This window comes from Microchirus variegatus (genome assembly GCF_963457635.1).
Source record: "Microchirus variegatus genome assembly, chromosome: 11".
Lineage (NCBI taxonomy): Eukaryota > Metazoa > Chordata > Actinopteri > Pleuronectiformes > Soleidae > Microchirus > Microchirus variegatus.
In genome coordinates this window covers 12,593,695-12,614,435 of record NC_139812.1, presented here as the reverse complement: position 1 = coordinate 12,614,435, position 20,741 = coordinate 12,593,695, and the positions used below count along the sequence as shown (strand labels likewise).

Below are 20,741 nucleotides of genomic sequence, written 5' to 3'. Positions count from 1 at the left end.
TTCAATTCACAGGTTCATTATCAGACCCAGGGAATATCTCTGGTTTGGCACACTTTTGTGAACACATGCTGTTCTTGGGAACAAAGAAGTATCCCAAGGAGAATGAATACAGCCAGTTCCTCAGTGAGCATGCAGGCAGCTCCAATGCCTTTACCAGTGGAGAGCATACCAACTACTTTTTCGATGTGTCCCATGAGCATTTGGAAGGAGCACTAGACAGGTAATTTCCACTCTTTATCAAACTGGTGTGCAATCTCACTTATAAATTGGCTAGTTGGGTGACATTTGTTATGTCATTATTGAGTAAAAAAAGATAGTATTTTGCAGTATTATTTCAAAGGAAATTAAGATATAAGTGACCACTCTTTAAGACAAACCAAGACTTGGGAAGATGTTTTTTTTTTTTTTTAAATGTATATTCAGATTTCAGACACAGTTTGTTACAGTTTCTAATTTTTCTAATTCGCTTTATTGCATTCAGCCTCACTGGGCTGTGTTTTATTGCCTTGCAAACAAATTGCAGTGTGGATGGTGGATGTCTCCCACTCTTGGCCTAAGTAGTTGTTAGATTATGAGTAAACATTTCTTCCCATGGGGGCCCATGTGTTAATCCACAGGTTAACAGCTGCCAGGTTATTGTCTGCCCTTCTTTAGTTTCCACACCCAGTTCTCGTGCTATTTTGTAACCGGCATCGTTCTTACCTCCCTTAATGCGAGAAACCTCAGGCACAGGGGGAGGCTGATGGCCTCGGCCTTGCAGGGGGGGGGTTCCACCACTCGCATTTCAGCTGCGGTGTTGTGGGTGGAGAGGACATAATTTAACCTTTAGGGATAAGCTTACTAACTTATAAATGAATGATGGTCTAGCAAGCACCGGTTTCTGTAGCGGCAACTAATTGTTTCCTGCACCAGTGAATTATGAAGGCCATCTGGACTTTAGTGGTTGGAAAGGACAGTGCAGAGTATGCTGAAATATTGATGATGTTGCTTCTTTAATAATAAAAGAGGATTGTGTCTGAAAGGCTCATTATATGTCATGAGCTGCCCCAACTATTTGAACTATAATAATCAGAATGCTTGTATTTGTGTCACGCATTTCTGTCCTTCAGCATATTTTGTAATGAACAAAAATCCCATTGGTAGAACTGAACATGTCTCCATGTATAATACAATTTCAAAGCAAAGGTCACACCTTTATTGAGCAACCAGCTTTGACATGGTGATCTCTTTTAGGCAGGGCCATCAAGGATTCAAATGGTGTTTTCCATTTGCATGGCAGTTGATCCCACCTAAAACCCATTCAAATTGTTTTTCCCTCTTTGCATGCTGCCATGTTGCCTTTTTCCTGTGTTGTCTTTAAATTGCTTTGGAGGAAAGAAAACCTCCAATTTAACCTTGAATAATAGTACGCTACGTTCAACCCCTAAGTGTTGTACCTGTCTAAATAGTAATTATTCACAATGCACAAAACACTGTATAATTATACAATTACCTTAATCTCTGTAGGTTTGCCCAGTTTTTCCTGTGCCCACTGTTCGATGAGAGCTGCAAGGATCGAGAGGTGAACGCCGTGGACTCTGAACATGAGAAGAACCTCATGAATGATGCCTGGAGGCTGTTTCAGTTGGAGAAGGCCACCGGCAACCCAAATCACCCCTTCAGTAAATTTGGAACAGGTAGAAATCCTCCACAGTTGCCATTCATTCTCTACTCAATACATTCTAATTTGTATCAATGTTAGATTTTCTGTTTCGTTTTTGTCTGTAGTCAATCAATACAAGATTTTGAATGTTTTAATATTGAGTTTCCACCTATTTATTGTTTGAAGACGCGATTTTTCTGAAGCATTACAAGCACAAAATCTGAGATTTCAGCATGTTCAACGCCTCTTTAAAAATATATTTCCATTCTGACTCCATCACTTGACATGTTACTGATGCATGGGAAGCTGAGGGAAGATTATGAATTCCCAGATCAGAATGTAGAGTAGTGCTGAGCTTAAAATAACCACCTGATGGCAGTCTTGAATTATACTGTATAGTAAAGTACTTCATCCTGGTTTAAAAATAGAAGAGGATCAGACGAGCTTGCTTTTAACAGATGAACGTACTCGTCTCCAGGTTGATTAAATCGTCTTGTTTCTCTGAAAGCATTAACCCCTTACCTTTTGAACCAGGTTAATTAACAGAGACGTGTGTGTGCGTGTAGTTGATAGGCCATTTTTTTGAAGTTGGACATCATAGACTGATCATAAAAACATTCCATCGTCCATCATTTCACAGGATAACAGTCTTCGCTGTCTAATGATCACTTGAATCCATTTATTATACACTGATGACTTTGTTTGTACACTGAGGACCTTAAAGTATTTGAGTACAGTATTCACTGGGCTGATTTTTGTTTCTCTTACAGGTAACAAATTGACCCTTGAGACCAGACCATCGAAGGACGGGATCGACATCCGCCAGGAGCTTCTGCAGTTTCACTCTACGTATTATTCCTCTAACCTCATGGGATTGTGTGTGTTAGGAAGAGGTACGAGTTGATCTCTCACCAACAATGTTTTTAATTAATGACATTATTAACAACTAATCTATCGGATGATTAGATGACATTTAGAACTCATTAATCGCTCTCCTGCTTGTATACAGTGTCCATTTCTTTTCATTCTTCAATTTTAGAGATGTTTATTTAAGTGCTCCTGGTTTTTGTCATCCACTGCTTAAATGTCAGATTTGAATGAATTTTTTAATGATGGTTGATCCCTTGAAATAGTTCTCACTTACTCGTATGATTTTCTTTTCTTTTCAAGCCATATTGCCCAGCCTTATTTCTACTTTAACGCAAGTGTATGTTAAATAATAGATGAACACCCCTTTTTTTTCCCTTGTTTCCAACAGAATCATTAGATGATTTGACCTCCATGGTGGTTAAGTTGTTTGCAGAAGTGGAGAATAAAAGCGTGCCTGTTCCAGAATTCCCTGAGCATCCCTTCCAGGAGGAACACCTCAAAGTGAGTCACTTAACTAATATTCACAATACACCTTGTGTAAGCTGCACTTTCACTTAATCTAAAATGTTCTTTTATAGCAATTCTACAAAGTGGTGCCGATCAAAGACATCAGGAACCTCTATGTGACCTTTCCCATCCCAGACCTACAGAAGTATTATAAGTCTAACCCAGGACATTATCTGGGACATTTGATTGGCCATGAAGGACCTGGGAGTTTGCTGTCTGAGCTGAAATCTAAAGGTAAGTCATGAAGCAGATCTGAGAGTGTGACAGAATATACACCCAGTAGAACATGGCAGACTGTGCTTGGCTTATATTTTTATTTATATAGTTATAAATCATCTAATTAGTATAGATTGAAGTTTTAAAATCACTGGAACATTTAACACGTTTGGTGCACACCAAATGCTGTAGGTGTGATAGCACCCTCATTTTCAGTATTTGATGTGTACACCTATGTTGAAATTAAAATCATGCCACTTTTCTTTTTTTAGGCTGGGTGAACACACTTGTTGGGGGACAAAAAGAAGGAGCCAGAGGATTCATGTTCTTTATCATCAACGTCGACTTAACCGAGGAGGGTCTCCGTAAGTACTCCAACTGACTTTGCGTATCATTTATTGACCTCGTATGTTTGCGAGTCATGTTTAGAGAGCCTTCATTAAAGCAGGATTTGTTTGTTCGTTGCAGTGCACGTGGAGGACATCATCTTCCACATGTTCCAATACATCCAGAAGCTGCGTACTGAGGGCCCTCAGGAGTGGGTGTTTGACGAATGCAAGGTAATCTAGTCATCTGGATCATATTTAATGTGTTATGCTGCAGTGTTTGCTGCAGTTTCCATGTGTAGATTCTGCCTCTAAATTTCATCCATGTCCTCTCTTTTGTAGGATTTAAACAAAGTGGCCTTCCGATTCAAGGACAAGGAGCGACCCCGTGGCTATACTTCCAAAGTGGCTGGTTTACTACACGTAGGTCCCCCTCTCTATCTGCAGAGGTTGTTTCCATGGAGACACGATGCAGCTTATTGCGTCTGTACCTGCTGTCGTCATCGGGCTGCCAAGTGCGTCTGCTGACTCTAATGGAGGAATGGAGATTTTGCAGTGCTGCTGTCAGAATTAGATTTGGTCTTTATTTCAGACTTCCCATATGATTTATTTTTTTTGTACCATACTGTCACAAAAGCACAAATTACAGAGACGACTGCATCCTTGGATCCATACATGTGCACAGAGATGTTTGTCTTTTCCACAGCTGTTCAGTTCGTTGCTTTATGCTCTTGTGTTTCAGTACTACCCGCTTGAAGAGGTCCTTGCAGCAGAGTACCTTTTGGAGGACTTCAGACCAGATCTGATTGAGATGGTGCTTGATAAGCTGAGACCAGAATTTGTCAGGTCAGTGTGAGAATGTCTGGTCTTTTGTCAAGACGAGAAAACTGCACGAGTGATATCACAACAGACAAACATCTGCAGTGTGCAGCAACTGTGGAATGGTACACTGCATTCCACAGTTGTACAGTGTAAAAACATTGAAACTGCTTGATTGGACAACACAACTGCAGCTTCTGGCTTCAATGTTGTGATCGAGTATAAAAATACCATTTATAAAATAAAAAAAACTCTAAATGATGAGCACTACTCCAAGAAGAGCAGGCAGTGTTATTTCAAACCGGTAGACATTATTAAAAAACAAAAATATAAATAATAAAGACTGGTACAAACATGCCAGACTGAAATTGTATAAGGTCATAATAAATCAGATAATACTTTGATCATAATAGAGCAGATTTATTAACCTAAACAATTGTGAGTTTGTGACGTGCATGTGTTGAGGAGTGCATTGACAATTTTTGCTCTCTGAATTGTTGGTTTCATAATAAGATTTTAACGAGATTGTATTACATTACTATCATTGAATACTTTGTTTTAAACTGGTAATTTGAACAAAACCTAATAAAAATAAATATGGTTTATAAGACATTGATGCAATCTTTAGCTATTTCATTTTAAGCCACATTTGCACATTTGGGTTCGAGCACGACTGTAAGGATTCTTCTTCTTCTTCTTCTTCTTCTTCCGCCAAATGAATCGCATTTTTGAGGGCCTGAACATACCCCAAAACTCACAGATTTTTGCGACCACATCAATCCTGGAGAAAATGTACATATTTAAAAGGTTCGGTGAAAGCGTGTGGGAAATTGAAAGTGGGAGGGGCTAAAGAGTGACGCAAAAAAGTCCTTGTAAGGGAGACGTAACCAGATTAGCGGCACCTGTACATTTTTGTGTAGTTGGAAAAAGAACACAGTCACGGTGGAAAATAAATGTTTTAAATCTCATATAGCCATTTACAAATGATTCCCCCATTTCGTAAAGCAATTTACACAAGCGTCTCCTCTTTAATGTCTACCACGGTGAATTTTGTATTTCCTATTAAGCCGAGTCTGATTGTTTGCATGATGGTCTTCTGCTTTACTCATGTAGCTGGTTGACCTTGGGCTCTGATCAGTGCCGTCATTAATTCAAACTGAGGTCCAGTAAAGGGTGTTTAAGAATTCTAATCATGCCTCCATCTGTTAGAGGGCTTCAATGTGTCAGCGTATCTCCACTTACTCAAACATGATCGAGATAGAATGCTAATAGAAAAACACCTGCTTTTCGTATGATGGAGAGTTTACTCGTATACCTGTATAGTGACGTGGTTCTCTTTTCTTTCTCCTCCCAGAGTCGCAGTGGTGTCAAAGTCGTTTGAAGGGAAAACCGACAAGGCGGAAGAATGGTATGGCACGCAGTACAAACAGGAGGGGATCTCTGAAGAAACCATTAAGGTGAAACACAGTAGTCAACGGCATTCATACAGACTCGGTGAGACCCTTCTTGTTGAACTTATTCCTGTCTTTCAGAAATGGGAAAATGCAGACCTCAATGGCAAGTTCAAGTTACCCATGAAAAATGAGTTCATCCCAACCAACTTTGAGATTTACCCCCTTGAGAAAGACTCTCCCTCAGTTCCCAGTTTAATCAAGGTGAGAATCCTCATTCTTCTTCTACTAATGTTCCCGCTTAACGTCATATTGTTACAAATCTCTTATTGTCTAATGGTAATAAAGTCTTGTGACACATAAAACCATGTTCTGAGTAAGATCAAGAACCTAAGTTAGCTATTTTCAGCATATAAGGTTTCTTTGTGAAAGAAAGTAATCATGTCAGTGCAACTCATGCAAATGATCATCTTTGCTTGGAGTGAACGTTGAATGAATATGAAAATGATCACTGCCTGTTTGTGTGTGTGTGGGGGGGTCATTTCTTCCAGGACACTGCTATGAGCAAGGTGTGGTTCAAGCAGGACGACAAGTTTTTCCTGCCTAAGGCTTGCCTGAACTTCGAGTTCTTCAGGTGTGTAAAAATGTGTTCTTCTTTCACTGGGCACTAGGTCCTGCCCCAGTATATGACTCATTAAACTTTATTTATCCTCTAACCTTTACACGTGGGCTGTGGACGGTCCATGTTAAACAAATAGGCACACTTAAATAATCGCAGTGTGCAGATCGATACCAGTATGTAGATGTCATCAATTGTGTATGTCATTTTGCATTAGCAGTAGTTTAATTTTAGCACCATATTAAGTTAAACCAGTTCAGGAGAGATTGAGGCTCTCGTATCTTTGATTAAGGCAGGAGAGAAAGAGTAAAGCACATTTTCATACTGCAGACACTCTGAATTAAATCAGCTTAAGGCCAACAATGTAATAGGGAAAGGAAATTGGAAAAAGTAGAAGTAAGCTGTACTTGTCCATTTCGCTTTAAATTGTCTTTGGAGAAAATTTCCAAACACACTCCAAGTTTGAAGTTTTCTCACAGTGTTTGCATATACCACACTTATAATGGGCTGGATTAGCTTGTTTATCTAATCTAAACAAAAAAATGACTGCCACACCCTTCGGGGTGTGACTGTAATTAGACAGTGTTTATCCATCAGACTGTAATTATTTGTAATCTTTAAACCAAATGCCCTGTACACGTCGATTACCTGTAAACTCACACCCTTAATTAATTAGTTAATGCTGTTAATGTGTGCACATGTGCTGTATTTGAAGTGTCTTCACCTCCTGCCATCAAGAGACAGTAGAGGCCGTTGCCTCGATGCTTTGTTTAACCGATGCCTTTCCCTCTACAGCCCGTTTGCATATGTGGACCCATTGCATTGTAACATGGCGTATTTATACCTGGAGCTCCTCAAGGACTCCCTCAACGAGTATGCATATGCAGCCGAGCTAGCCGGTTTGAACTATGACCTCCAAAATACCGTCTATGGGATGTATGTAAGTATTCAAAAATGCCTTCCCATTGCCCACCTGTAGCGTCCCAGACTTAACATCCCCATACTCTTAATCATCCTCAGACTGGGCTACTGTGGCTCAGTCAGGCCATGTAGAATTATCTATATGGCCAGATTGGAAGGTTTTATCCATATAAACCTTCTGATCTTGACCTGGTTGCTCTCAGGGTGGGCTCTGAGTCTGCATCTCTCTTTTAATTCTTCATCCCATTTCACCCTTCTTCCATGAAACCCTTCATTTTTGAGGAGGACTTTATATTCTCACTTCTTCAAAAACATACAAAGTCACTTTCTCTTCTAAACGTAGAAATTGCAGAGACCTGTAGATCTGAAAACAGTGGTAGCTTGAGTTGAAGAGTTTTTGCCAGCTTTGCTGGACAGAAGGCTGCTCACAAGGCTGCATATACATACTCTTATTATCATTCTTATAGTTTTCATTGTCATTGTTTTGTTTTTGGGTCAAAAACCCCTCATTCCCAACATTTTTGTTCTTTTTTCCCCCCCTCTATTAGTCGCTACCTATACACAGATCCCCAGCACTGCAACATGATCTACTTGTTACTCAGGTTACTGAAGGATGATTTAAAAGAGTATACATATGCAGCCCGCCTGGCAGGGTTGGTGTATGGCGTAGCCTCAGGGATGAATGCCATCCTAGTAAGTAAGATGCTTGTGAACTTGTGTAGGGTAGTGGTCTGCTTTTGCTTTCTGAAGGCTTTGACAGTGTGGTGGAAATGGTATGGTCTTCTGCATCCAGTTTGATTATGTGAAGTGCTGTGTGTGTGTGTGTGTGTGTGTGGGGGGTTTTTGCGTTACCTGCAAATGCTGACTTGATGCGTTTCTCAACTTAACACTGTGCTCTGGCAATGGCGTAGACTTTTTTATTTGAATTTACCAAGGTGATTAAACCAGTTTTTATGACCCCGACACCCCAAAGTGTTCTAAGAAATGAATTCACGTTAAATGCTTTCTTAGATTAATTAATATAATTGCTTTTCATTTTAATGCTCTGTGGCAATAAAAATGATAAATATTGAACTTTGTGCGGGCCGTCGCGGTACACTAACTCTCAGTCAGCAGTACAAGCGGCTGATATTACAGATTCACTTCCAGAATTCATTCATGGTAATACATTCTAAAAGTGAACATGCAGCAGAGAAGGGGAATACTGGATGGCACATTTACAATACAAGTTTAGCCTGCCATCAGTTTTGCTGCGTTACTGTATTACATGTAGTAGATGAACAGGAGTCTCTGTTGCGAGACAAAAAACCATAAAGCCAAATTTATTTATAGTCGCATTTCTGCTGATGCCAGTGCAGAAAAGTCGATGGAAGTTAATCTGTATCCAGCAGCTTTGATGCATAGTTAGGAGCAACATGCTCCGTCATACTCCCCTGATTTCCAGCCCTAATGTATGAATACACATCTGTATGCCAGAGATGTCTGTCTATCTGTCAGATATTTAATGCTGCAGAGCAAAATAATTATTCAACCTATGAATAGCAATTATTTGTGAGTGGTGGTGTTTTTGTTCTTCCAAGTTATCTTCTAACTTCCAGCAATGCATGTTTTGCCCCCACGACCCAGTAACCTGCATTAATTAGCTGCCTCTCTGCTGTGTGATGATGGACTATGTGTGGATGATTTGACTCAGCAGTATTGGTGTAACCGGCTGGCCTCTCGTCAAGGTTAATGATGTTAGGAAAGATTACTTTAACAGCTGTCACCGCAGGGACTGGGTGATGCAGAGGTGCGAGATAAGATAAGATGAGATGGGATGCATAGCAATGTAGCTGGAGGTTTTTGCTGAGTCATGAAGGGCTATATAGGTGTGGATTACATTGCATAGTGGAAGCTTTAAATACTTTTTCCATTTTTAAAACACCAATATGCAGAGGGAAAACCTCATTATCAACCACCTTCTAGAGAGAATGTAAATATAGACCTGCACTTGGGGGGTGACTCGTTATAAACTGGGATGTTATGGGAATTTATCGACAATCAGAAATGTGAGAACTTATCCTACACATCATAAATCAGTCCTAATAAGCTACAAATCACAGTGTCTATACCGAGCTTATCTTTCAGTTGTTGATAACACACCTGGTGTCTTCTGTCATTGTCCGCTGCAGCTGTCTGTTAAAGGTTACAATGACAAACAGGACATCCTGCTGAAGAAGATAATCGAGAAGATGGCCACCTTCGAAATAGACGAGAAGCGATTTGACATCATCAAGGAAGCGGTAAGCCTCTCGCCGCGATTCCGCCATCTCCACGAGGTTATGATGAGTCATGGTGGACATAAGTTTTGATCAAATCTTTGATTAATCAAAAGAGTTGCAAAATGAATAGATAATAAAGTCAAGACATTGACAAGATTCGAAATAAGGATTTTTATTCCAAATGATCATTTTGCCCTTTCGTCAAAGAACCAGCGAAACAGTTTTTAGCTGTGATAACATCATTGCACAAGGGTTTTCAAGGATTTTCTAATCATCCAATAGCCTTCTAACATGATTAAAAAACACAATGTACCGTTGGAACACTGGAAAGATGGTTGCTGGAAATGGGCCTCTATACACCTATGTACATGGGTTAGACGTTTGCAGCTAGAATAGTCGTTTACCACATTAACAATGTATAGTGTATTTCTGATTCATTTAATGTTATATTTATTGAAAAAAGTGCTTTTCCTTCAAAAATATGGACTTTTATAAGTGACCCCAAACCTTTGAATGGTAGTGTAGTTTTTGTCATTCTCTCTGTCTGTGATGCTGACGTTGTCGCCCTTCCTCTCCCTACAGTACATGCGGTCTTTGAATAACTTCAGGGCTGAGCAGCCTCACCAGCACGCCATGTACTACCTCCGTCTACTAATGACCGAGGTTGCTTGGACCAAAGATGAGCTCAGAGAGGCTCTGGACGGTGAGACGCTGCTCTTAATCTTTCTCTCTTTCTCCTCTCAGTACCAGCCCCTCGTGCTTATTAGCCCTTTTCTGCAGTGGGGTTAAAATTAGTTCGCTGAAATTAAAGAGGCTTGAAGGTATTAAGTTGTACATTCAGGCCAGTCGCTTTCATCCTCCAACCCTTGTTTGAATGGGGAGGCTGTTGTACCATCAGGAGCCTCCCTAGCTGCAGTCTTTCTTTTCAGCAGTGCTCGTCTGGATTCAGAAAGGAAGCCGGTCATATTTCTTTGATCCTTGGATGTGGGTTAGATGTTGCTTGAATTCAGATTTACCAGGCCATATTAAGATATTACGACTACATTTTCTGTACAGATGCGGCACAGGGAAGTCACTTCTCAGAGAAACAGTCCTGTGTGTTTTTTCCTGATTCTGTCTTGATTACATCTTGTGAAATGACTTTTTCTGTGTTCTTTGATCTGTATTCCAGATGTCACTCTCCCACGCCTCAAAGCCTTCATACCTCAGCTATTGTCACGGTTACATATTGAAGCACTTCTCCATGGCAACATCACCAAGGAGGTTTGTTTGGAGTTGCTTTATTTCTTTTAGGGCCAGTTGAGGGATTTTTGAAATTTGCTGCCTTTTTTGCCAATTCTCGACTCGCAAAAGTACGACCTTGCCCTTTCATATAAGGGGTCTACGGTTTGTAATATGCAGTGGCAAGAGAAATTGTGATGTAGCCAGATAATGACATCAATGTACATCTACTACAGAAGTGAGACATTGTGGAATGAGCTCTGACAGCCATTCACATCAGATGGTTAAGAATATGGCCAAGCTAAAGCACAATTTTCACCTTGCTGCAGAAAACACTTTATTTAGGTTCCTATTTTTTCTGCTCTTAAAAGCAGCAGAACTCGTGATTTTCCTAAGTAAAAGTAAAATGCTGAAAGTGTCCTTTGTGGGTCATCAACAGTACATTGTTTCTGGCACTGCATAGAAAGTGTGAAGTCAGCACAGTCGGTGTGTTTGTGCCTCATACAACCACAAAGCAAATAACCTTAACTGTCACTAAAATGCAAGGTGAAGAGGGAGAGAGTTTAACGTTAGAGCCAACGGCTTAAAGATGTTTTTACTGAACTAAAATGTAATCTGTAATCTTTCCAGTCTGCTCTCGGAATGATGCAAATGGTGGAGGACAAGCTAATCGAGTACGCTCACACAAAGCCACTCCTTCCAAGCCAACTGATTCGCTACAGAGAGGTGCAGATTCCAGATGGTAAGTCCTGTCGTCCTTACTCATCAGCTGCTTAGTCATGCCCGTCTCCATGGTGACCACACCGAAGGGCTCTTACCCAGTGGCCCCTGCCATCGTCATTACTGTTGCCGTCTTGTATTTGCAAAGATTTGATTAAATTCGTTTTTCCTCTAGAGGACCATCCCTAAGTGGCAAACGGACGTCACCGGGGTAAAATGTGTACTCGCCCCCCTCCCCAGCAATTCAAAGACGAATGTGGACGCACACGGCAACGCACCTGTGCTGCCGCTCTGATTACATTAGGAAACTTGAGTGATGTGTAGAGGGAAAATTAGAGCTGTTCAGGGCCCACCTGGAGACATCCTGTGTTTCACTGAGGAAGTTTCCAGGCTTGGCTCCAGGCTGCTAGTGAGACACAGAGCAGGAGTACAGCAGAAGGACATCAAGGATATAAACACAAAATTGGCTCATGAAGTGACTGACTGACTGGCACGCACTACGACTCTCTGAGGACTGAACGTTTTTGTGCAGAAAAACATATTCACTAAATCTGGTCATTTCCACATTAATCTCTGTTAAAAGCACCGCATGATCCAAATATAATCACAGTTCACGATCTAATGACAGACGTCCCAGGGACACACAGATATTACCTGAATAACCTTGGAAAATGTTGCCGTTTCAGCACTGTTGGATGTATTTAAATACTGTTCCACAAGCAGTCGCTAGCATCGCTTTTGCGTAGCCATGGTAGTCACGAGTTGCCACTTCATCGAACTTCACTTCCAGTCCTTTTGACTTCTATTTCTTTTCCTGTGTGTGTGTGTGTGTTCAGCTGTTCTGGACACACACACACACACACACACACACACACACACATATCTGCAGTGCAGGAGAGAAACAGAATTCACAGAATGCACCGGTGTTCCTTTAGAATTCATCTGCCCCGAGAGCAAGAAAACGCATAAACTGGTTAAAGCTGAACAGATTTAAATTAGGAAATAGGGATTCATGGAGACACAGTCTTGTATAAAGTACTTGAAAGCAATATTTGAGCAAAAGTACAAGTATCTTAACCAGAAAATGACTTTGGTTGAAGTTAAAGTCACCTTTTAGCATATTACTTGAATCAAAGTCTTAAAGTACCTGACATTTACTGTACGCGGCTAACGTCTCTGTGGCTAACGGCTGAGTGGCTAAAAGCTGAGTAGAAGTACCTTAACCAGAAAATTACTTTGGTAGAAGTTAAAGTCACCTTAGAATATTACTTGAGTAAAAGTCTTGAAGTAAGTGACATTTACTGTACGTGGCTAACGGCACTGTGGCTAACGGCTCTGTGGCTAACAGCTCAGTGGCTAACAGTGGGTGCCGCTAAAAAACAACTAGTGACAACAAACAGGCATTACGTCACTAACTCAACTTATTTTGTAGTAACGAGTAACAAAGACATAAAAGTACACGTTTTATTTAGGAAATGTAGTAATAGAGTAAATGTAAAAGTTGACGGAATATAAATAACAACGTTGAGTACAGATATGTCAAAATTCTACTTAAGTACAGTAACAAAGTATTTGTACTTCATTCACTGCTGATATGACAGGAACAAACATGCTGTAACAACAAAGTTCACACTATCACACAAGCACATGCTTAAGAGTTTCCACACGTTTACAAATCAAAGTTCTGAAAGTAAACTTAAATATTCTGACATGCTGAGAAGAATGCGACACAGGTTTTTTCTGTCAGGATGGAGAGTGTACACCACACAACACTCCCCGAGTGCAAAGCCGCAGTGCTCAGTCAGCATGTGCATAAAGGCACCTGCATTACCCAGCATTAACTGCTCTTCCATTTAAAGTGAGCTTGATCACACTGGACTCAAAAAAAAAAAAAAAAGAGCCTGGTTTTCCCCACGGATGAATGGATGACTCCACCAAAAGCATATTTCAAGTACAGATAAAAGGATCGAGGAGGTTCGTTTGGAACCACTCGGCGAAAAAAAAAAGCACAATGTTGGTATTCAGCAGAGTGTCTCAGGCTTCCTGCAGACGAGTGTCACCACTATCCTCCATCTGAACTTTGCTTCTTCTTTTTTTTTACTGTATTACACTAAATCAGTACTGTGTAAGTGCTCAGGTTTAACTGCAGATCTACATCCGAGACACTTCATCAATTTCTGCTGCTTTTCCTTGAAACAGACTTTATTATATTTTTTGACACACTCGATTATGCATACAAGAATGGATTATGTGGATTGGAAGCGTGCGTATCCAAGCCTTCCATGCTTCTCATAGTTCATTTATCACTGGATTTTCATTTCTACCGTAAGCTATGGCAGCTTGTTTTTGCTCCATCCATGCACAGTGTCTCAGCTAGAACAAGTCATGTTTGAACTTTTAGTGGATCTATTATCTAAATTAAATCTACACACAAAGCAGAAAGGAATTAAAGTGCTTATTTTTTATCTTATTCTGTCTTCTATTACATGTCCCACTGAAACAAAAAATGAAGGAGTACAGTCAGAGATCAGAGGCAGAGGATGGTTCAGTGTAAAATATTGAGATTTAAATGACTTTTCCATACACACACACACACACTGCAAGTATTGTCCTGTAGCACCTACATAGAAATAAAAATGGGAGGTTTGCCCTTTTCCTCTGCTTCAGCACTTCATCTTCTGGTAACGTGAATTGCATGATTTACAACTCGAGGGAAAATAAATGAACAAAACCCTCTGGTCCCCTTAGGCGGCTGGTATGTGTATCAGCAGAGGAACGAGGTGCACAACAACTGCGGCATCGAGATCTACTACCAGACGGACATGCAGACCACGCACGACAACATGCTGCTGGAGCTCTTCTGCCAGATCATCTCCGAGCCCTGCTTCAACACACTGAGAACCAAAGAGCAGCTGGGTGAGAAGCACAATATCGTGTCCGACATCGGCGTCATTTCTGCTAATGATGCAGTTTTTTATTTGCATTTAGTAATTGCTTAAAACGCTCTAAGTATCTAAAGTGCTTCCAACCATGATGATGGTTAATAATTTTAGGATCAAGTGGCTCAGAACCACATTTCCTTAAGGCAGCAAGAGACGATGTATTATATAAAATAGTCTCCATCGTAAAAATAACAATATACAGGGAGGAATAGTCGAATGCTTCAATACAACAGTCAGAAAACCATTGTCAACAGTATTTCCATATCGACAAAGCACTTGAGAGAATTGATTAAGTATCATACCATGAAATATCACAATATTTTCTTGGACCGCTATTACTTAACTAAATAATAGGTCAGACCTGATACGGTTGTCAAGATAAATAGAGGGTCATTAGTAGGGATGTGCCCAAAAAATTCACATGAGAATCTCAATTCTCATATATTAGATTCAAAAATGTCCCAGAATCTTTTTTTTTTCTTTCTTTATGTTACTTATGCAAAAGTTGCAACAGTTCCACATAAGCATGGATAAATGTTTAAAACATTATAAATGAAATCATTATGAATTGAGAATCAGAATCGAATCATAAGATGGTAAAAGATTCCCACCCCTAGTAGTTAATGAAATTAAATGAGAACATGCATCATAAAATCAACTCCTTAAAATGTTTGACTCTAAACCGACTTATGTGCAAAAATATAGTATTTTAGAGCTGTATCTTCTCGTCTCCACCCCCCCACAGGCTACATTGTGTTCAGCGGGCCGCGCCGGGCTAACGGAGTGCAGGGACTGCGCTTCATCATCCAGTCGGAGAAAGCACCCCACTACCTGGAGAGCCGCGTGGAGGCCTTCCTCTGCACCATGGAGACGGCCGTGAAGGAGATGAGCGACGAAGCGTTCCAGAAACACATCCAGGCCCTCGCCATCCGCCGCCTGGACAAGCCCAAGAAACTTTCAGCCGAGTGTGCCAAGTACTGGGGAGAGATCATCTCTCAGCAGTATAACTTTGACAGAGGTGAGAGTTCAGTCCTCACTTGTGTTGCATTACAAATATGCATTCTTGAGTTATCAATATTGTGGCCGGTCCCCGAGGTGAGCCGGATGTTGCTCCGAGCTGCGCATATTAGGATCGATTAGTCTGTAATAATCTGCAGCCGTAGCATGCCGCCCTGTAACAGCACTCTCCTGAGTGCAGTAATGGATCGTAATGGTCCTGATTCGCTGGTAATCTGCCTAAAGCCCTGAGTGATGGCAACTCTGAAAGGCTGCCAAGGGAGTGGTGGTGATTACTGATACTAGCAGCAGCAGCAGCAGCAGCGGTGGTGGTGGTGGAGGAGGAGGAGGAGGGGGAGCAAGGGCAGCTTTCTCTCAACACCAAGGGCACAGAGAAAAACGTTCAACAGACGACATCAGTGAATTGGAAACAGCTGTGTTTTTAGTATTAACATGCTGAGCAAAATAATAAGTCAATAAGTCGCCACATTGCCGCAAAATTAAGTCCAGGATATGAGCAATTAACGGAATTAAATGTGAAAATGACTCTTGAGACATCAAGGACTGTCACAAGCAAGTGACACCAAGTTGAAAATTGTGCTCAGCATGAGTTGCCTATGATAATCCTTTTTTCCCCCTTTCCTATTGGTCTTAATGCTTTTATTATTTTAATGTCCTGTTGTTCTTAGTGTTTTCTTATGTTGTTTTTATGTACGGCACTTTGGTCAACTTTGTTGTTTTTAAACATGCTTTATAAATACATCTGGATTGGATTGGAGTGGATAATAGTATTAGTAATTTAATGTTAATATAAACTAAAAGGTCTTATATAGCTTATGTGCAGACCAGCGTTTGCGTGATTATGTTAGAGGAGAAATATTATGCAAAATCAGCTTTTTAATAATTTAAATATTTATATCTGGGACTCTGGAGGTCCTAAAAAGATGACTCACTCATGTTTTTGTGGTCCTCTAAGTTTAAGTACAGGAGAAACAGGCGATGTTGACTTCTGCGCACACTGGGACGTCACAATGCGCTAAATTCCTGGAATTGTTGTCTCGCAGAGCTCCGCTTTGTCCGTAAGACACATGAGAGTGCTGGCGAGGGCAACGGTATCCGAAAACAGGAAGTCCGCGAAACGTTCTATTCTTGGCTCCACAGTGCAGCACAGAGTTCTACACACACTTTCAGCCTCAGAGGATTTATCTGTCCAGTGGATACATGTTATATATGATGGCAATGTGCCTGCTAGAGTCTGCAAATGATCACTTTTCCCAATGCTAACTGCTGTTAGCTCCCAGTAGCCTCTGTGGCTAATGTCATTTCTTGTCCCTTAAGTTTCGTTTTACTTTTTTTGTTTGTTTGTTTGTTTAAAAGAGATACTACTAAACGGAGCGTTCTGAACAGAGCTGTTTTGGCAGGGTGATTGATTAACTTGGAGAAATGGGGTATAATATAACCCCTTAAATACCTCCATTCTCTCTGTGTGTTGCAGATAATATTGAAGTGGCGTATCTGAAGACTTTGACGAAAGAAAACGTCATCGATTTCTACAAAGTAAGTATTGCAACCCTGTGTCTTGCAGTGTCTCCGTCCTCTGCTTGTCCTCTCACTCAAGTCTCCTGCCTAAACGTAAATTAACTCACCATCACACGAGGAGGCTCACCAGAGACATGGGGACAGTTAAAGTGTCTAGATTTACCTCTTAAATAAGGAGGTCATCAATTTTGAATCCTCGCGCGCTGTAATGAAAACCATAAACAACATTAAGCTTATTATTTAACTAAGAACATGAATCCCCGGGTGCCGTTGCTCCCCGGACTGCCAGGGTTTTTATGTCGGCTGACTTAAATTATGCAGCTCGTTCCATTTTTTTTAAATTATGGTACTTTTGTGGACGTATCGACAGCTCGGGTGTCATCAGAAGGCGGCGCCATAAATTACAATAACCTCGCGGATGTAATGAGATGGAAGGGTCATAGGTGTGCTCATCAAAATGAAATGTCTGCTTCAGCTGTGGAATAAGAAGTTCAATGACAGTCCAGTGTTGAACGGAACTTTTAAAATGTATCACTTTTGACTTGACGGTACTTGGACATACTTTTGATTATTTGAACCCGGACGAAAGTAGTTTACGAGTTCATCCTCTTTTGAATGTCCACAAAGCAACAGGAGGAGAAGCAATCCCATAGGGCTGTTTTTATCAAGATAAAATAACGTTTAAATCAGTCAATTTTGTAAGTTATTGTGAGAATGTCAGATAATTATATATTAGGTTGTATAGATGGTGTTGCAGGTACCATTAGACTTAGATTATCCTCAATGGGGATTAGTTAGAGTCAGTTTTCCACAGGTTCAGTTAAACATTAATGTTCAAACGTAAAAAAATAAAGAGTGCGAATGAACATCGAGAGATTTGAATGTCTACAGTTTCATCACGGTGGAGTAAATCCATCTGCCGATGAAGGATAAAGCTGTTTTCAGACATAACAAAGCCTTATCCCTAACCTTAACCTCACCTCAATACGAATCTTATCCCTAAATTGAACCAGCTCATCATAATTGAAGTTCTTGCCTCATTGGAACCAGGTTTTGGTCTCCATAAGGACCACTGGTTTATGCCAAAAAACATCACAACAGTTACTGCATCATAGTTCTTTTTTTAAATATATAAGCAGTATTGGTCCAGCATGCTGAGCGAGGCACACTCGCCACTCAAAATCTGTGTGTGTGTGTGTGTGTGTGTGTGTGTGTGTGTGTGTGTGTGTGTGTGTGTGTGTGTGTGTGTGTGTGTGTGTGTGTGTGTGTGTGTGTGTGTGTGTGTGTGTGTGTGTGTGTGTGTGTCGCCCAGCGGTCGCCTTCTCTTGCTTCTATTCATAGCCGCTGAGGTGACACTGACACAGGGCGCTCACAGCGTATCAGCCGCCGTAATGACAGCCAGACAGCAGCCTGTTTCAGAGCGGATAAAGAGGGCCAAAGACACACACACACTCACACACGGCCCGCTGAAAGAACTATTGATATTATCTCAGCCTCGGCAGAAACCATTCCTGGACCCATGCAGAACAAACCTAATGCATCGCTAATGTCGTATCAAGCCACAATCGCATTGCCACAGTTTCGTTCTGACGTCGCGTGACTGCAGATGAGCCAGTTCTTCGGTTCTAATAAAATCTTGCATGTGGAGATCAGAGAATCTTCACTGGGCTTTTCAAAGCTAATGAAAACACTGTTAAAGAGCAAGATAATTTACTGTATATATAATGCATGTCATACTCGGGTAAACTCTATCTGCTTTTACATTAAAGGCGCCATATGTAAGAATGTGGCCAAAAATGGTTACTACACTTAAATTCAAAATACAGAGGTCTTTTAAGATTAATTTTCTCCGCCGTTGTAGCTTAGACGTAACTGGCAACCCGTGGTTGCTCGGCAGCAGAGACTCTACTGACTGCAATGTTTGGGAGATGGTGGTAGATGGCGCCGCATGCCAAAACATGATTTGCGGTCTTTATATTTTGGCTGTACTGTTGTTGTTGTTGGTGAGTTCAGTTTGTTATATAAATATTATTCCTGAGTCTCTGTGACATATTAGGATTTGAATTTTATGGCCAGTTGGTTTAGATTTATTACATAATGGACCTTTAAAATCATAGGACACATTATTTAATTTTTATTAACAACAGTTGGCAACCAAATGGTAGAAACAAACGAAAACTGCAGTCATAATAAATTAATCAGTAGATTATTTTCTCGATTAATCAATTAATTTGGTCCATAACAAGTAAAAGAAAAAATCTTTGATCGTTGTTTTCAACCTTGAAACTTTCTTCTTTTGATAAAGAACAAAAAATAATTCACTTTTAATAATTTTTCTGTTCTAAGAAGCAAAGAGAGCAGGGAATATTCCCATTTAAGAAGCTGAAAACTCAACTTAATTATTTAAAAAAACACCAATTACTCACAAAATAGTTGACGATTGAATTTAGTAGTTGATTGATAATCGATTATCTAATTATCTGAATTGAAATAAAGTTTGCACTGATGTAATTTCCTGTTTACCATCCGTGTCTCTGCAGGAGCGGCTGACGGTCGGAGCCCCGAAGAGACACAAGGTGTCCGTGCACGTCCTGTCCAGAGAGATGGACTCCTGTGAGTATCTGTCTGTGCAGAGCAGACTTAATGTTGTCAGTCGCACTGGCTTCACATTTACCTCAATGTGTGTGTGTGTTTGTTGACCAGGTCCAGTAGTGGGAGAGTTCCCGGCTCAGAATGATGTCAACCTGGCCCCGGCTCCTTCCCTGCCACAGGTAATACTCACGTTCTCGACTCAGTCGAGCTTTTACTGACCTTCACTGAGGCGCACACACACAGGACCTCCGTGTTTATTAAACAGAAGAGGTAAAGGATGTTACACTGGGTTGTAATGTTTAGTCTCCTGGGAGGAGATGAGAGGACAGCTCTGGAAGTGGGAGACAGAGGGTGGTAGCAGACCTTTTTATTTTGAGACTCTGTGCACATCTGGATCCTCATAAGTGTCCCTTTTTTCCTGTAGATGTAGGTCGACGGCTCACCGGTTAGATCTCTTGTACATGGTCCATGATAACAATAATGTCACGATACAATGATTCTGTGATAATCAGTGTGTTGCAAGACAATCATATGACGATATGTGTCTTAACTGAAGAAAACGGAACATCCGTGAAAAGTTAAAAGTGCAGGATTTATTCCATTAAAAACCAGACGTTTGCAGCTACAATAGTCATTTACCACATTAACAATGTATAGGGTCTATTCATTTAATGTTATATTCATTGAGGAAAAAGTGCTTTTCCTTCAAAAATAACTTACATTTGTAAGTGCAGACCGATCTAACCTGTCGTCTTTTGTCTCTCTCTCAGCCCACGTTGGTTCAGGACATGACTGAGTTTAAGAGGGGTCTGCCTCTGTTCCCGCTGGTCAAACCTCACATCAACTTCATGGCTGCTAAACTGTGAGTGAGGCCGGGAGCGCAGGGAGGCACAGAGGAAGGGACACTGCTCCTCATCCTCAACAACAACAACCCATCCCCAACACCCACCCACCCCCGTCAGGAAGACTGCATTCAGACTAGGCCTGCATGTGTGTGTGAGAGTGCGAGTGTGTGTGAGAGAGTGTGTGTGTGTTTTCTTTTGGCCGGGGTGCACGTGAATGCATGTGTAGATGTATGGCAGGCTGGAACCACTTCAACAGATGAAATAGCCGTGATAGAGGAGGAGGGGGGGGGGGGAAGGGGCGTCACAGTAGACTC

At 40.9% G+C, this 20,741-nt stretch overlaps 1 protein-coding gene across 3 annotated transcripts in view; it reads left to right on the top strand.

Annotated features, from left to right (window-relative positions):
- ide (insulin-degrading enzyme) overlaps nucleotides 1-20,741 on the top strand; it is a gene marked incomplete at its 5' end in the record, with an annotated part of 23,183 nt that extends 2,442 nt beyond the window's left edge. For 2 of the 3 annotated variants that reach the window (XM_083897764.1, XM_083897765.1), the window contains 23 exons: nucleotides 13-220; nucleotides 1,507-1,676; nucleotides 2,413-2,535; nucleotides 2,901-3,013; nucleotides 3,091-3,253; nucleotides 3,508-3,600; nucleotides 3,704-3,795; nucleotides 3,904-3,984; nucleotides 4,304-4,407; nucleotides 5,735-5,837; nucleotides 5,913-6,035; nucleotides 6,323-6,405; nucleotides 7,186-7,330; nucleotides 9,483-9,593; nucleotides 10,155-10,275; nucleotides 10,744-10,835; nucleotides 11,424-11,535; nucleotides 14,262-14,429; nucleotides 15,201-15,473; nucleotides 16,947-17,008; nucleotides 19,531-19,603; nucleotides 19,694-19,761; nucleotides 20,353-20,741. In XM_083897764.1, the coding sequence (XP_083753890.1) occupies nucleotides 13-220; nucleotides 1,507-1,676; nucleotides 2,413-2,535; nucleotides 2,901-3,013; nucleotides 3,091-3,253; nucleotides 3,508-3,600; nucleotides 3,704-3,795; nucleotides 3,904-3,984; nucleotides 4,304-4,407; nucleotides 5,735-5,837; nucleotides 5,913-6,035; nucleotides 6,323-6,405; nucleotides 7,186-7,330; nucleotides 9,483-9,593; nucleotides 10,155-10,275; nucleotides 10,744-10,835; nucleotides 11,424-11,535; nucleotides 14,262-14,429; nucleotides 15,201-15,473; nucleotides 16,947-17,008; nucleotides 19,531-19,603; nucleotides 19,694-19,761; nucleotides 20,353-20,448 (2,777 nt within the window). In that variant the 3' untranslated portion in view covers nucleotides 20,449-20,741. Of the gene's footprint in view, nucleotides 1-12; nucleotides 221-1,506; nucleotides 1,677-2,412; nucleotides 2,536-2,900; nucleotides 3,014-3,090; nucleotides 3,254-3,507; nucleotides 3,601-3,703; nucleotides 3,796-3,903; nucleotides 3,985-4,303; nucleotides 4,408-5,734; nucleotides 5,838-5,912; nucleotides 6,036-6,322; nucleotides 6,406-7,185; nucleotides 7,331-7,859; nucleotides 8,005-9,482; nucleotides 9,594-10,154; nucleotides 10,276-10,743; nucleotides 10,836-11,423; nucleotides 11,536-14,261; nucleotides 14,430-15,200; nucleotides 15,474-16,946; nucleotides 17,009-19,530; nucleotides 19,604-19,693; nucleotides 19,762-20,352 lie in introns of all 3 variants that reach the window. The other variant, XM_083897766.1, reaches the window with a different exon arrangement.